This window comes from Tiliqua scincoides, chromosome 5 (assembly GCF_035046505.1).
Source record: "Tiliqua scincoides isolate rTilSci1 chromosome 5, rTilSci1.hap2, whole genome shotgun sequence".
NCBI lineage: Eukaryota > Metazoa > Chordata > Lepidosauria > Squamata > Scincidae > Tiliqua > Tiliqua scincoides.
Window position 1 is genome coordinate 120,343,484 of NC_089825.1, and position 16,117 is coordinate 120,359,600.

General features: G+C 46.4%; 1 protein-coding gene and 1 pseudogene across 3 annotated transcripts in view; one reads left to right on the forward strand and one right to left on the reverse strand.

Moving 5' to 3' along the window:
* The first annotated feature begins 1,118 nt into the window (after nucleotides 1-1,118).
* The window catches only part of TTYH1 (tweety family member 1), a 74,789-nt gene continuing 59,790 nt past the window's right edge, over nucleotides 1,119-16,117 (forward strand). For all 3 annotated transcript variants that reach the window (XM_066628121.1, XM_066628119.1, XM_066628120.1), the window contains exon 1: nucleotides 1,119-1,212. In XM_066628121.1, coding sequence (XP_066484218.1) covers nucleotides 1,177-1,212 — 36 coding nt within the window. In that variant the 5' untranslated portion in view covers nucleotides 1,119-1,176. The remainder of the gene's footprint in view (nucleotides 1,213-16,117) is intronic.
* Nucleotides 5,081-5,200, reverse strand: LOC136655053 (5S ribosomal RNA; annotated as a pseudogene).

Sequence of the window (16,117 nt, forward strand, 5' to 3'; positions counted from 1 at the left end):
GGATACTAACCAAGAAAGAGGATCCTGAAAGAGAAACTCATGGTGAGGGCTATGTGGTGTCCTGGTTGCTTCTGGTTCTCCAGTCTCCAGAACGAAGATCGCAATGAAGGTGGCAGCTTCTGAAATACAGGAGTGCTGTACAACTCTACTCTTGCCCCTCATGTGTAGTAATTTGCAGCCTGACAGCACTGTTGACTCTGATCAGTAGTCCACTATGCTGGCCTTATGCCATCAGAAAGACCACATCCTTTTTCAAGATGTGTATGCAGCAGCAGCCAAAAAAAAAAAAGCTAGAGGAAGTGAACCGTTCTCTCTTTCTCTCAACATCCACATTTACAATTCTGTGAAAGTTCAGCATGTACTAGATCCTGTGTTTCCTGATTCTTTGCCAAGGGGAGGAATTCATCTTTGGGACCAAGGGGGATCTGAATTAACTGAAAGGACTGAGACCTCAAAGCAGAGGTGGCCCAAGAGGTTTTCTCCCCTCAGGTAATGAATTGAATGGTGGCCCCCATTCTCACTGGTTTCCAACTGTGATCTGTGGACCACAGGTGGTCTGTGAGATCCTGAGAAGTGGTCCACAAGGTCTCAGCAGAAAAAAAGATGGCCTTTGATCACTTCCAGCATTTCACTGAGCAAGAGTTCTGCCACGGACCACCAGAGAGAGCAGAGAATTGACCAACCACAGCCAGCACTGAAGTGTCAGCTATGGCTTTGGTTGGTTCATTTCCAACCCTCTCTGGTAGTCTTTGGGGGAGTGCTAACTTGGGAGACAAGTTAATCAATCACCCACAGCCACAAACAAAAGTAGCAACCCACAGATCTTCTCTATCAATAATAACTCTAACAAATCTCTAATAGATCTTCTCTAATTATTACAAATTTAATTGTATTTTTTGTGTGCAGGGGTGTGCGGTGCAGGGTTGCATGTGGTCTATGACAATTCTAATTTTTGCCTCAATGGTCTGCAGGTTCTTAAAAGTTGGGAACCACTGGTCTAAACATAGATGGAACTTTGAGTTAGGGAAATATAGGTAGGTGGAGGAACTCTGTGACAAAGCAGGAAGACATGAGTTGATGGAACAGCAACCAGGAGGTTGTACAACAGCAAAGGGAGAGCAAGAGAGTGCAGGAAGGACATGGAGGAGGTTAAAGAAGCATGCTCATTGCTAAAGAATGTGCTTTATGCAACTCGTGATTGACGCGAAACTGGTAACAAGCACCTCTTGCAACACACAGCATGTTAAAAATAATTTTAGAAGTACTAATTTTGACCATTTGCTACTTCTTGATAACTTAAAATCTGTCTCCGGGGTGGCTACCTCACTCTGCCTAATGAATGAGCCTGCTCTCCACTGGGAATTCCTTCCTTGGTGATAGGAGACATTCTTATGGAAATAAAGTCTGGCATTCCAAGGCAATGGAGTCTGTTTCTTTTGCAAGACATGAGTGATAAATATACACCCAGTTTAGGAGAAAGAGGAACTCTTCTCAGGATCAGCCTTTGTTTTGGTTTTCAGGAAATGGAGTTTAAGTTGCCTAAACCCATGTCTCTTCCCCTTCCCAAGGAAAATGATATACCAGCTGTGACTTTTAAGCTGCATGTTTAAAAGTTCAGATCCTCAAATTGTGCTCAGACCTGCTTCTCCCCCATTGCTTCCTTAAAATCGCTTCTCAATATCATATCTTAATATGTTGGGCTTTGATACAAATTGCTTGCTCCATTCCGTACAGTACGAAGTCAAGTACATTTCAGTCCTTCCTCTATTTACCTCTCCCTCCATCCCTTCCCCCCCACACTGTTGTTTCAATATCTCGAGATTGTAAGCACAATGGGGCAGGGACCTGTCTTTCCATTCTGTACAAACCTCTGGGTACATTGATGGCATGAAATAATAATACTAATAATAGCTGTGAAAGTTTATATAATAAAGCAGAGTAAGGATAGAATTGTTATACACAAAGAAAAGCATTGAAATGAACAGGAGCAGGGGATTCTGGGAAAAAGCAGAAGCAGTACAGAGCAAGAAGTCTGGCCCATCATGCTCACCATAAATAAAGGGAAGGAGAGAGGGATCCAAATCACCTTTCTCTGCCTGCTTGGCATCCTCCCTCCCCCATCCTCCAGCAGCCCTGGGGGGAGAAGGAGGCTGTTGTCATAGTAATCCTCTTCCAACTTACTCTAGCAAGTCGGAAGAGGTATGGAGCCCCCAGAGGAGCTGCAGCTTGGAGAGGATGGCAGAGAGATGGGTTGGTCACCTGTAGATGCCTGATCTTGTCTGATCTCAGAAGCTAAGCAGGGTCAGGCCTGGTTAGTACTTGGATGGGAGACCGCCTGAGAATGCCAGGTGCTGTAGGCTTATACCAAAGTCTTTCGAGACTGAAGGTTGACAACCACCACATGACTATTTCAAGTTGCTGCCTGGCAAAGCCAGTCCTGTACAGACTCATTTCTTAGGAGTCTAAGACCTGTTTCGTGGGTTTTTTCCTCCAGAGAATTAGTATTTCTTTCTCTTCCACCTTCTTTCTGGTGAAAAGACTTGGAGGAACTACTGACTTCCCCACCCCGTGACATCAACCTTTGCTGACTGCTCTGGATCTAGAGCCCACTCCTAAGCTCTTCTGCATTGGTCGTATGAGCATACTGCCAGCACTGGGTTTTGTAACCCTGCCGTAAAGCACACTTATGGCACCATCAGTGCCAGCCCAGTGCCTCTTGGCACTGAGCCCAGCACCGAACAGGCACCACCTGGAGCAAGGGAAGAGCTCTGGGTGGCAGTAAAGTTTGTTGGGGTGGGGAGGAAGGCATTTGGGGAGTGGGGAGAGGGCAGGGGAGGGAAGACAAGGAAGGAACTGGGGTGGGAGAGGGTGGGACCGGCAGAGTCTTGCTCCACCGGATCCAGTGCGCCATGTCAGGCTGAAAAGCCTAACATGGAGCCCCTCCAGTCTGCACCAGCAAAATAGCCAGTGTAGGCCAGAGAAGACCCGCTGAGGGAACTTCAACCTTCAATGAGGAGATGCGGTTGAATAGTCTGGTTTAAGTACTATGACCCTCAGGACTGTGGCCAGTTCTGTCACCCTTTCACTTAGCCACAGCCACCCCTCCTGTGAAATGAGTCTTTTTGGCAATGAGAGGAACAGCAGCTTGGCCTGTCTGGTAACCACAGTGTGTAGTCTGTGTTCTTGCTTCCTCCTCATGACAGACATTTTAGGTCTAATTGTGGTTTTTCTGTGGCACAGGAACACACCCTATAAATGTGCAAAGCACTGTTCTTTATTATTACGTCACATTTCCCAGCTCTGAGCACTGACATGAATGAACCTCAGGCCTGTTCCCTCTGTGTGCATTTTGTGCAGTGGTTCCCAACCTGTGATCCGGTGACCACAAGTGGTCCGTGAGACCCTCAGAAGTGGTCAAATTGAATTGTATTTTTTTGTGTGGTGGGGATGGAGGGGGATTGCATGTGGTCCACAACAACTCTAATGGTGGTCTGTGGGCACCTAAAGGTTGGGAACCACTGATTTTGTGTCAATAGAAAGATTCTCTGACTGAAGATGGAATACATCCCCACATAGCTTTTTTAGCTGAGCACATCCAGCTGTTGCATCCCCTATTGTAGCAACTGAACTGAAAAGACAAGCTGCCTTTACATAAAAGGAGGCCCACAAGGATTATTTCAAGAGCACCTGAAGAGCACAGTCATGCAGGTGACCCTGCCTTTATTTTTTATTTATTTTTATTTTTCACATTTTTATACCGCCCTTCCTCCAAAGAGCTCAGGGCGGTTTACACAGCTGCTCCTCCCCTCTTTCTTGTCCTCACAACAACCCTGTGAGGTAGGTGAGGCTGAGAGAAAGTGACTGGCCCAAGGTCACCCAGGAAGCTTTGTGGCTGAGGGGGGATTTGAACCTGGATCATCCAGGTCTAAGTCCACCTCCCAAACCACTACACCACCCTGGCTCTCTACACCTTTCATGTCCGTCACCCTCTGACATATCCCACACACCCCCAGGTATTTCTCAGTGTGGCTGAAATTGCTTTCAGGGAAGATGGCTGAAGCCCCACACAACCCTCACAGACGACTGAAACCAGAAGCTGCAGAAATAAGATATGCTTGCACTAGGAAAGGAGGCATCTCATTTTACACAAGTCTTTTGTTCTGACATTGTTTCTCAAGGAGCCTGAAGGCAAAAAGCAAGGCCAAGCAGTTCCCTTAACCTCTGCTCTTTCTAAGCAGTGGGAATAATATTGTCAGGAAACTAAGGGCCCAATCCCATCCAACTTTCCAGCACTGATGCAGCCACAATGCAACCCTGAGATAAGGGAGTAAACGTTCCCCTACCTTGAAAGGCTCTGTGACTGACCCCCTCAATGCAGGATACAGCGCACACCCCATTGGCATGGCTGCCTCAGTGCTGGAAAGTTGGATAGGACTGGGCCCTTAGAATGCTGCATGTTAAGTGTTGTGGTCTGCATAAGGGTCTCTTCAAGGCAAAAGGCAGTGGTCTTCAACCTTGGGTTCAGGAACCCAATGAAGTTGTGAAGCCTCAGTTGTGGGGTTGCGGCAACTTGCAGGAAAAAGAAAGGTTGAAGGCCACTGGACTAAAGCACCACCAGGTAAAGGGGAAGGCTTCTGGTGGACGCTTTCCGGTACCAGGAGATGGTGCCCCAGTCCTACTCAGGTTCTTTCCAGTTGTGCTAAAATAGCTTCTACTAGTGCCAGGCTTCCAGGTGACTTTTTCAGTTCTCTCTAATAAGAATATTTCATTACAGTGAACAGTGTTGAGAGGGCATAACAGGGGTGGGGAGTGGGCAGTGACGAGGGCAGGGAGTGGGCAGATAGGGTCCCAGGAGGGGTCAGGACCAACCGAGGGTCCCCAGTCTATTTATTTATTTATAGGGTCTTGGCATGGAAAAGGTTGAAGACCACTGCCGTAAGGCATCTTCAGAATATGATGGAATTCTTTGCATCCGTATTTTAAATGTTAATAGAAACAGAGAGAGCTGCTTTATCCTGAGGCAACTGCTTATTAGTTGTCAAATGCTTGGCAACCTTCAGTCTGGAAAGACTATGGTATAAGCCTACAGCACCCAGTATTCCCAGGCGGTCTCCCATCCAAGTACTAACCAGGCCTGACCCTGCTTAGCTTCCGAGTTCAGATGAGATTAGGCATCTACAAGGTAACAGTTGCTGCTGGTTGTCAAAGAACATTTGATAATTGAGAAAAGACTTTAAAATTACAGGGACAACAATAACAATAACAATAACAATAACAATAACAATAACAATAACAATAACAACAACAACAACAACAACAGGTATTTATATACCGCCTTTCTTGGTCTTTATTCAAGGTGGTTTACATAGGCAGGCTTATCCAAATCCCTTATTAAATAGGGATTTTTACAATTGAAAGAAGGTTCTCTCTTTCAAGAACCACTACATTCAGGTGTTTCAATCTGATCTGGCTTCACATTCTGGCCTCCATCCTCCCACGCTCAGAGCAGATGGAATAGCTCGGTTTCAGCTTGTCAGCTGCTTCAAGGTCGCACGGTGCTGGTGGCCTCAAACTGGCGACCTTGTGGATGTTATCTTCAGGCAGATGGAGGCTCTACCCTCTAGACCAGACCTCCTGCCCTTGGTTCTTGATCCCTGGCTATGCTGATGAACTGGTTAAGGCAGTGATTCTCACACTTTTAGAACCAGGACCCACTTTTTAGGATGAGAATCTGTCAGGGGCCACCAGAAGTGATGTCAGGACCAGAAGTGACATCATCAAACAGGAACATTTCTACCAATCCTAGGCTGTAATCCTACCCACACTTACCCAGGAGTAAGTCCCATTGACTATCATTGTTAAAAGCATAAACACAGTAGCCTGTTCAAAGTACGAGATCTGTCACATTTCCTCAAATGCTGTCACATACCATAGGAGCAGTAACTCTAATATATTAAAAATAAAATATTGAAATGAATGGGGACCCACCTGAAATTGGCTCGCAACCCACCCAGTGGGTCTCGACCCACAGTTTGAGAAACACTGGGTTAAGGGAATTCCACATGTAGGATTTTTTTTTAAAAAATGTGGGATGCTTCCCCCACAACAACCGATCTAGTTAGCGGGCTTTGGATGTTGGCCTCCTGATTACAGTCTAGTAGAATACAATGAACTGGGTGAAGTAACTGAAAAGTTTGTGAAGTTTTGCTAGTGGGAGGTGTTCTCTCTCTTCCCCCCCCCCCAAATCCAACTCATGGCTCCTGCTATAAATAGATCAATCCACTTGAGGGAGCCATCAGTCAGTCTCCCTGAGAGGTAGGGTAGGCAAGGATTAGTTGAAAAACCAGTGATGCAGCAGGAGTCCACTAGATGGCACCGTGCCTTGCTCAATCAACCCCCCCTTATTTTCCCACCATCATTCCCCCCTCCCCAACATCCCAAGCGGAGAAGCCCTGATGTTCTGCACTGCCTCCCTACACACCATTCCCCCACATCCATCCCTGTGTCAGCATGGGTGGCCGGCACCCAGCGCGGTGAGCAACCTTGGGGTGCCAGGTGGCCGGTGTAGGAGTGATGGGGTCCCCCCAGGGGTACCGAGCATCGTGGTGGACGTTCCTTCTGCACCAGGCACCGCACATCAACTTCCAGTTTGAGGCAGTGGGGAGTGAATTTGCCCCAGAGGATTGGGGGTACCAGCAGGTGAGTGCCATGCGGAGGCGGGCACAGACTGGGCACAGAGCTGTGGGTGGTGAGCAAAGAATCAGGCAGACCTCTGGGAGAGATGAAGTCAATGAGAGTGGCAACAGACAGATGCACAGGAGAGGAATGATGGAGGAGAGAGATGAAGGGATCCAGTAACACTGGAGCTGGCGAAGGAAAGGGCAGGGAGAAATTGAATGAAAATGTATCTGTATAGATTGACAGAGGATGGAACACAGGCACCCAGGCAAAGAGATCTGAATGGAAGGATGGGCAAAGGAGTCATGGGGAGAGATGTAAAGATGAAAGATGGACAAGAGGGAGGAAATCCAAGAGTGCCAGAGGTGGGTGGGAAAAGAATCAGGATGGGGAGAGAAAGTCAGGCTCAAAGGAGTGAAAGAGGTCGGTGGAGGAAAAGAGAAGGGCTGAAAGACCTATGGATATAATGCAAAGGGAAGGGGGAGAGATGGTGAGCAGTAGATCATGCAGGACTAAAGCAGGGAGAAGGAATGAAACATGGACCTGGAGAAGGGAGTGATGGAGGCAGAGATGGGAGAAGTGAAGGGGGAGGCAGCAGCGAGACTGAGATGGACAAAAATAGGATGGGAGAGATGGATGAAGGCAAGAGAAAAACCTGACAGGGAGACGGATGCATTAGGGAAGATGGAGGACCAGATTGCGAGAGATAAAGGGAGAGATGGATGGCAATGGAAATGCAGGTGGATGGAAGGGAAAGAAGAGGATAACAAGGCATGGGAGAGATGAATGGAAGGGGAAAGTGATGAGGAGTTCAAAGGAGACTCCCGACACTCAACTGTTGAGGGATCCAATGGATCCAATCTCTGATCAACGTCCCATCTCAGCTTGCAATGTGTCTTCAGAGGACTGTCTCACTTAGGACTTCAACCAACAAGCAGACCTATCTGATCCAGAGTGCACCCTCGTGTAGAGAAATGTAATGTGTGAACCGGCTGACCCTGGATGCGGCTGGCAGCATTGTATAGATTCTTTCAGAGAAAGTGCCGCTGAGATTGTGGAAATCCATGCCAGCCATATCTGGGTTTGGTTGATTCACACATTACATCACTCTACACCACCACCACCACAGACATGTGGGCAGCTGAGGACACGATGAGGTGGTGGTGGCAAAACTGGAATGGTGTTTCGCAACCCTTTGCTCCCCTGATTTAAACACAAATCCAAACCAACTCAATATGAATTGCAGTTGTGGCCTCTCTAATTAAAAGTTAAATTAGAAACATTGGTTCACCCCAGCATCGTTATCTGAATTGCTCAGTAAACCCTAATTCCTACCTCTCACTTCTGCTGGTTTCTCTTCCCTGGTCTATTCAACAGGGAAGGAAACTGTGCAACTGAAGGGACTGATAGATATTCTACTTCCGTCCAAGACAGGAATGGCTTGCAACCAAGTCACAAATGGTTGTCGGCCAAATACTTCCAAATAGGGATTTGGGCACAAATTGTACTAAAGTGTGTATACAATATCTAAACGCCTCTGATGCAGATGTGGTGTGTATACAATATATAAACACCTCTGATGCAGATGTGGCAACAAATGCTGATCGACCTAATTAGCGTGTGCTTGTGGAACTCAACGCCACAAGATTTGGATGGCACGAGCTGGAAAGCGAAATCTAGCAGATAAGTAATATTGGATAAATAGAATCTCCAAGCTATAGAACCAAGAAATTTTTTTTGGAGGGGGGGGAGGGATATCATCCTTCCAAATGAAGCCAAATGCTCTATGTAATTATTAAAAGACCTTAAGAAGAATAGATCATCCCCGTTCAGCATCTCTAGGGGGTTCTTTGCATCATCTTCTTCTGAACAGGCTGGTTGTTTGACATCAGTGGACTTGCTAACCCAGCATCATATCATCAAAGATTAATGTTAACTTTCAAACGATCAAGTAGACAGCTGTTGAATAAGCCACATGATGTCCTTTCTTGTTCCCATCCATCAGAGAGATCCGTCCCTCTGATCATGGTGATGCCCCCCATTTCTTCTCAACAACCACTGATGTTTCCGACCTCATTGCCTCCCTCTCTGCCATCCCACTTCAGAACTGAGTTATCGATTCCAGCATCTCACTGTTATTAGTTTCACTACCCAATCAGCAACAGAGCCAGAGACATTGTTAGATGGGCCCATAGGGTGTCCTCTGGGAAGAAGGAAAGTCAATTCATTCTGGCAGTAACAGGTGAAATCTGGGCTGTTTTCCTGATGTTAAGATGAAGCGATCTGTCGTTATTTAGAATGCTGAAAGCCAACTAGACGTGTGACATTCGATCAACAGGATACCAATCAGGCAGCAGATTTTTTTCCCCCACCTGTTTCTTAATCCAAACATGAAACTTCATGTTTCTCTCCCTGAGAAAGTCTCTCTCGCTGAAGTGTTTGGCTGAAAAAAGCCATCACCTTCACTCACAGCACTGGCAAGACTGTCCTCTCCATTCACGGCTTTGAGAATGCCTCTGGGAGGGGGCACAGTGCATTCCCCCCACTTGGTGAGAACATCCTGTCCTCAGAAGAACTCCAAGAACAAACTGTGGCCTGCTTGACAAGCAGAGCCTTGCTATCAATCGACACATTACGTAAAAGAAGGATGCACAGCTAAGATGGTTGCATTTTGACTGTCCCGCTTCAGAAAACTGGTGGAAGGGGTCATTTTTGTGAATGCTCCCCCATGCAAAAAACTCCCTTCATGTAATAAATGAGTTCATCAGGGAAAGGATTTTGTCATCTTATCATTTGGTGCCATAAACCAAATTTGATGGGGAGAGGCTATAGCATGGGTGGCCATACTCGCTTAACTTAAGAGCCACGTGTGATAAACTTCAAATGTTTGAGAGCCACAATATTTAAGAGGCATTTAAATTCTTAAATATATTTACTCACCATGAACATTAAACTTATGTTTTAATCCAGTGGGCTCTCACTTCATAGATGGTAAATAATTAAAAGCGTGATCATTTTTATTTACCCTTTTATATGAATCGTGATGCAAAAAGGAGCTCAGCCAATGTATTTCTGAGAGCCGAACATTATATGTCAAAGAGCCATATGTGGCTTTTAAGCTGTGGTTTGGCCACCCCTGAGATATAGCTTAGTGGTAGAGCAGCGTTTCTCAATGTTTATCCCCTGCTATATCACTTCACGTGGTCCACCTATTGGAAGTACCACCAGAAGTAACTGGCGATGATCGGGATGCTAGACACAACGTGACAAACACCAGCAAGAGGCCCAGGGCAGATGGGAGGCCATTTTTGAGAGGGTGGAAAAGTGCATGCTGGAGCTCTGCCCACTGAGCTTCCTACTGCTGCTTGTTGAGTTGCATTGCTGGTCTTGCTGCCAGGCATCAGGGGCCATGGATACCATTGGACACCACCTCAAGTACCACTGGTGGTAAACATACCACTGGTTGCGAAACGCTGTGATAGAGTACTCTGCTGGGCTTACAGAATGTTCCAGTTCCTTTTCCTGGCATCTCCAGGCAGGGCTAAACCTTGGTCCAAAAGCCTGCTGGTCAGCACAGTTCAGTACTAACCGAGGTAGACCAAGCGCCTGACTCAGCAGAGAGGCAGCCGCATGTATTCAGTTGCACCACACAAAAATGCGTGTTTCCCCACAGCATCCAGATTGCTCTGTTCTTTTCGCCGCCTCGTTCCCTGACACAGGAATTCCAAATGCTACAAAAACCTTGTACTCCGAAACCATCATGAAGTGTGCTGATTGAAGAAGCTCAGGCAAATCTCTCACTCCATTCGATTAAAGAATTTGGGTTTTCTGGTCACATAAAATATAGGACGCCCTCCACCTCCCTTCATAACCTCCTTTTGGAGATACTCCTGCAGACAGATCTTCACAAAGGCCTTTTTCTTCTCCTGTGCCTTTATTCTTTTTTTTTTCTAACACCCTGCGTTCCCGAGCATCCTTTCGAAAGATGTGGGTGTGAGAACTTGGCACGGGAGAAATACATAATTTATATTTTATGTAGCCCATTATCCTGGCATGTTGCCAGAGCTCTTGACTCCTCCGTGCTATTTTACTCTTGAGCTATAAAGAGCTCCTGCCACCTTGATTTATGCCACACTGTGGCACTGGCAAGGTGTGGCTGTTGCATATTTCCGCTTACCACTTCCCAAGGCCTCAGGAGAGGCAGCTGGCACCTCAACAATCTCTAAACTATCACAACAATCTCTGCATCTCAACAATCTCTAAACCATCCATAAGGGGAGAAAATAGGCTTATTGATTTGCAAGGTATGTCCCCGAAATCATGCTCCCTCCCCTCTGTTGACAACCAAGCATGCATTGTACATGACACTTGCTCCAACCACATCTACCTACTTCCTTCTGAGTACTAATGGTGTCCCTTCTTGGGACACACTTGCAGCAGCACTCAGACACTCGCCTTTACAGCAAGTGACATTTTCTGGTGCTTGGCCCAGTTCTTCTCACACATACTGGAGCTCACCTGCCAATGATATCAATAGATTTGGCTCCTCCAATACAGCCCACTTGAGTAGAGAATTGGTTCCTCCAAGTTGGTAGGCATGCTGAAATTTGAAATTTGAAAATTCTTAGCACATTCGTGGCTGAGACTGGGTAACACCGGGTCAATGCATGGCACCTAGATATGAAAGTCTGTGTTATGGATAGCACAAAATGACTTAGGGCCCAATCCTATATCCAATCCAACTTTCCAACCCCGGTACAGCTGCAGTGCAACCCCTAGGCAAGTGAACAAATAACTCTTCCCTTGTGGAGGCCTCCATAACTACACTCCCACCAAAGGACATAGCGCAAACCCCATTGGCATGGCTACACCAGGGCTGGAAAGTTGGATAAAATGTGGCCCTTATTTGAGATCCTCACCACCAAATGACAAACCTTTCTTTTTCCATTTACTACGGAGATTTCTTTCGGATTAGATGTGCTTGCCAAGTGATGAGAAACATCAACACGTGCATAAAAACCTATCAAGCAGTAGAATTCCCTTTCAAAGAGTTGCCAAGGCCAGTGGTGTTATAATGTGGGTCCTTTGGGTCCTTTCTTAAAATATTCCACCCCACAGCAATTCCGAAAAGACCAAAGAAAGCAGAAGACTTTGCTTAGGACACTGCCCTATCAAAGCAATCTTTCTTAGGTTCTGATTGGCCATCAGCTGAACTTCTTCCTTTGGTTTGGCCAACCAACCAATAAAGCAGACCAATTTCATTTTGAGCTACCTGGCACTACAGTTAATCAGGTTCATTCTCACTGAGATGGGAAGCCTATGCCTGGGTTGCATTACACAGTGTGGATGGAGACTCACATAACTGAATGCTCCTCCATACAAACATTTAAAAATCCTTGCATATAGAAAGCCAGCATGTCAGAGAGGTTAGGCAGAAAACCTCCCTGGTGTCAAGTTTTCAACGTGCAGGAAATGTCAAATACAGCAGACCCCTGCATTACAATGGTAATCCGTTTCGGAGACACCATCATATTGTGAAAATATTATAATGTGAACTCGGTAACGCATTATTTTTTTGGTAATTCATTCCAAGATCTCAAAAGTTGAAGTTCCTGCCACAGCGCTAAACAATTTCACTCTCCAAAAGGTTATTTAAAAGGTTCCCACTGTACTCTTTAGGGGCCGTGGTTATCAGTTTACATAGTGTCATAATGATAAAACACAAATCACAAAGCTGTATTCTTCCCTCACTACACATAGCCAAGATGTTAAAAATGTTACTACCAGCTGAGATGCAACCTGGAAGGCTTACATCAGCATCAGCATTCACATTGGCTATATCCTTCCCTCCAGACACACACGCATAGTGTTAAAAACACTGCTATTGGCTAAGATGCCACCAAATGCTTGCACTCGCGTCCCTGATTGGCTTATCTACCACCCACAAAGTCCTGTTGGCTGCAATCCTGAACCCATTGTAAAGTTAATAAGGGCACAATCCCGACCGATAAGGGTACAATCCAGATGACCCATCGTTGTCACGGAAGTGTCATAAAGCACTTTTCCACCAACGTAAGTGGGGTTAGGCTGGCGCACAGACTTGCACTGGCCTCCCTGTGCCAATGCGGGCCACGGTGAAAGGATGAGTTGTGCCGGCCCAACTCGGCCAACACAGGAGTTTGGGGGGAAGATGGGGAGGAGGCTGGAGGGAGGCATTTCGGGGCAGGGGTGGGGCCAGGACTTTCCTGGGGACAGGTGAGTGGGGAGAGGGGGGTGGGGCCAGGATCCAGCGATTATGCCAGATCTTAACCCCCTTCCCAGGTGGCCCGGGGCGATCCCAGGCTGTTGGGATTTATGCCACCTCTTGGGGTGGCACAGATCCAAGTAGCCCCATTGCGGCTACTGTGGCTATACCTGGGGTAAGGGGAAGCAATTCCCCTTGCCTTGGGTTGAGCCACTTTCAGCCCCAAGCCTGCCTTGGATGCAGCACAGGCCCACTGGTCTGTCTGCTCCAGGGCAGGTTAGCATTGCGCTGCACCTTATTTGAATAGTGAACCATGTTTCATGATGGAAAGTCAATCGTAAAGTGATTTGATCATCTGCTAAACCCATCACAAAGCAAAGGTCCACTGTCTTTCATTGTAGCCTACCCTTCTTCCATGATGCTCAGGGCAGCATACTTGATTCTCTCTTTCCCGCCCCATCTTAGCCTCATGAGTGAAGTGGGTTGGGCTGAGAGGTGGTGCTGTTCCAAGGCCACCTAGTGAGCTTTGTGGCTTGAGTGGAGATCTTACCCCAGGTCTCCACAGTTCTGGTCCAGTCATTCTCCAACCACTAAACCAGTGATTTAGTGTGCTGGGGCACATTGGTTTTGAATGGCCAGCAAGTGTGCGGCAGAGTTTGGGGGAGGGTCATTTATTAGTAGGGCCATTGCAGGATGTGAGCCTGCCACCAGCAGTGCGGTGTGCCTCGTCAATTGTCAAAAAAGCTGATGGTGTGCCTTGATAATTTTAGTGCCTTGTCAGTGTGCTGTGAGATGAAAAAGGTTGAAAATTGCTACACTGCACCATATTGGCTCGCTATTTGCTCAGTGGATGAGTATTCAGTCACATGAGTCTCCATCTGCAGTCCAAAGTGGCACAATCCAGACACAGATCACCACCCAAGCTTATTTCTGGATTATTTCCAGTCCATTTGTCTGCTTCAGTTAGACTCAGCATTTGCCTTCTGTCTTACCTTCACCTACAGCAACATTTCTCAACCAGCGGTACGGGTACCACCAGTGGTACTTGAGGTGGTGTCTGGTGGTACTCGCGGGACCCCTGAACACCTGCCGTTCAGCAGCAAGATCAGGATCATGACACAACAAACAGTGGTAGGAGGCTTGGTTCAGTGGGCAGAGCTCCAAAGCAAGCTTTTCCATGCTCAAAAAAGCCCTCCAGTCCACTCTGAGCCTCTTACTGGTGTTTGTCACATTGCATCTGGCCTCCCAACCCAGAAGGAAATGGCAATGATGTCATCACCAGTTACTTCCAGTGGTACTTTGAATAGGTGGACCTTGTGAAGTGGTGTGGTGGGGGACAAACATTGAGAAACACTGACATAGTATATATGTGGCACATTCCAATTCAAGGCCTGCTTCTCCAATTTTTTGATCTTTACTAGCTACGACAGCTTGAATGACTGCTGGAGAGCAAAGGTGCATACCCCACCTACCTACCCATATCAATACACACTCGGAATTTGGCTTACTTCCATATACTGAATACTATTTCACGTCATTCGTGCATCCCATCTGAGGATGGCAATGGTGGAGTGCCCTTGCTAGATCCAACCTGGACGATTCTCCCCACTTCTGCAGTCTGTTGATTGTGAAGGTTCCACATGGCGCATGTCATCTAAAGCAGGCCTGGACTGGAGGTAGATTGCAGCACACCGACGGACCATTCCTAGCCTTAGTGTGCACACATTTTAGTGATCCTCTGGTAGTGGTAGCTGTTTTGAAAGGTGTGTGTCTTCTTGGGTGATTTGAGCTATTCTCATCAGGTAGTATACAGAAATTTCCAGAATGTGAGTTAAGGTAACTTCTCATGAGAAAAAAAGACCAAGGGTGTTGTGGCATGTTAAAGATTAACAAATTTCGTTGTTAAATAATTTTCTATGGACTACAGTCCATCGTGAACATAAAGTCTTACCCGCAGTTGGTAGGCATCTACCGAGAAATATATGTATGTACTGCATACAGGGGAAAAAAAGTGACCTGAGAGGTCAAATGGCCAGGAAATGTCAGAGGCATCATCTATGACAATTCTATGTACAACTACACTGTATATAAGAGACCCACAATGACAACTCACAACAGACATCAGTGATAGTGAAATCTTCCTAGCCTAGCTGAGTTCATCAGCCACTATAGTATGACAGACTCCATTTTCATGCTGAAGTGTCTCTTTCAAGTTTCTTTGTTGACAAACAAAGACTTTCAAGTCCACAGCAGAGTGTCCTAGCATGATGAGATGTTCTCCCACTGGTCTCTGTATGTTGCTATTTTTCATGCCAAATTTGTGTGCAATGTGAGAAAAAAAGCACTCTCACCAAGCACCTGCTGGTTGCTGGAGTTCTTGTAGGGATGCTGGCTGAGAAAATGGACCTTGTTCTATCCCAGCAAAACACTCATGTTTTGACAGAAGAGCACATACGTACAATAGCTCACTTAGCAGAGACTCACTATAGCTTTGCTCTTAAGAGATCCTGTACATGCACGCTTGGCTTGCATGTGAAAACACGAAATTGGACCATTGGGATTCTTGAAAATGCAGTTGACTGCTCCCTGGCTCCCTGGCTCAAGATCATTTTCCTGGACAGTTTATCAGAGATTCCCCAGAGATATTTGGGACCTTCCAGTATTGACTCCCATATGTTACATGGTTGTTGTACTATGGAACTATAAATAGGGAGGCATGAGAACACTTCAGTAGTAGCGCTCACTCCATACTCATTTCTAACCTGAATATGGGATAGACAGCAAGAATGTGCCCCAGGAGAAGACGTCTCCATGTATCAATTGTCACTGTACAAAAGGTAGCTTCCCCCTCCCTACAAACACACCATTTTGCATTCATGTGATCCCGCATAATGGAGCAGGGTTCACCCCGTGTGGGATCGAGCCCCACTGACGAAAACAATGAAATGAGGCTGGTTCACACCAGCTGAGAGATTTGGCTTTGGGATTAGGAGATTCAAATATTGAAAGTGCTTTTTAAAACAATCAGATCAAATTAGGAGGATTAATGAGTGTCAGGGGATCTGTATATTCAGCCAGAATGTGTGTGTGGGGGGGGGGGGGGGTCTGGGGAGACATAGTTTCTTTTCTCCGCCTATTCTACACTGAGGTTTTATATTGATTGTTTTCCTGCCTGTTCTATTTTTGCTGTTTTAT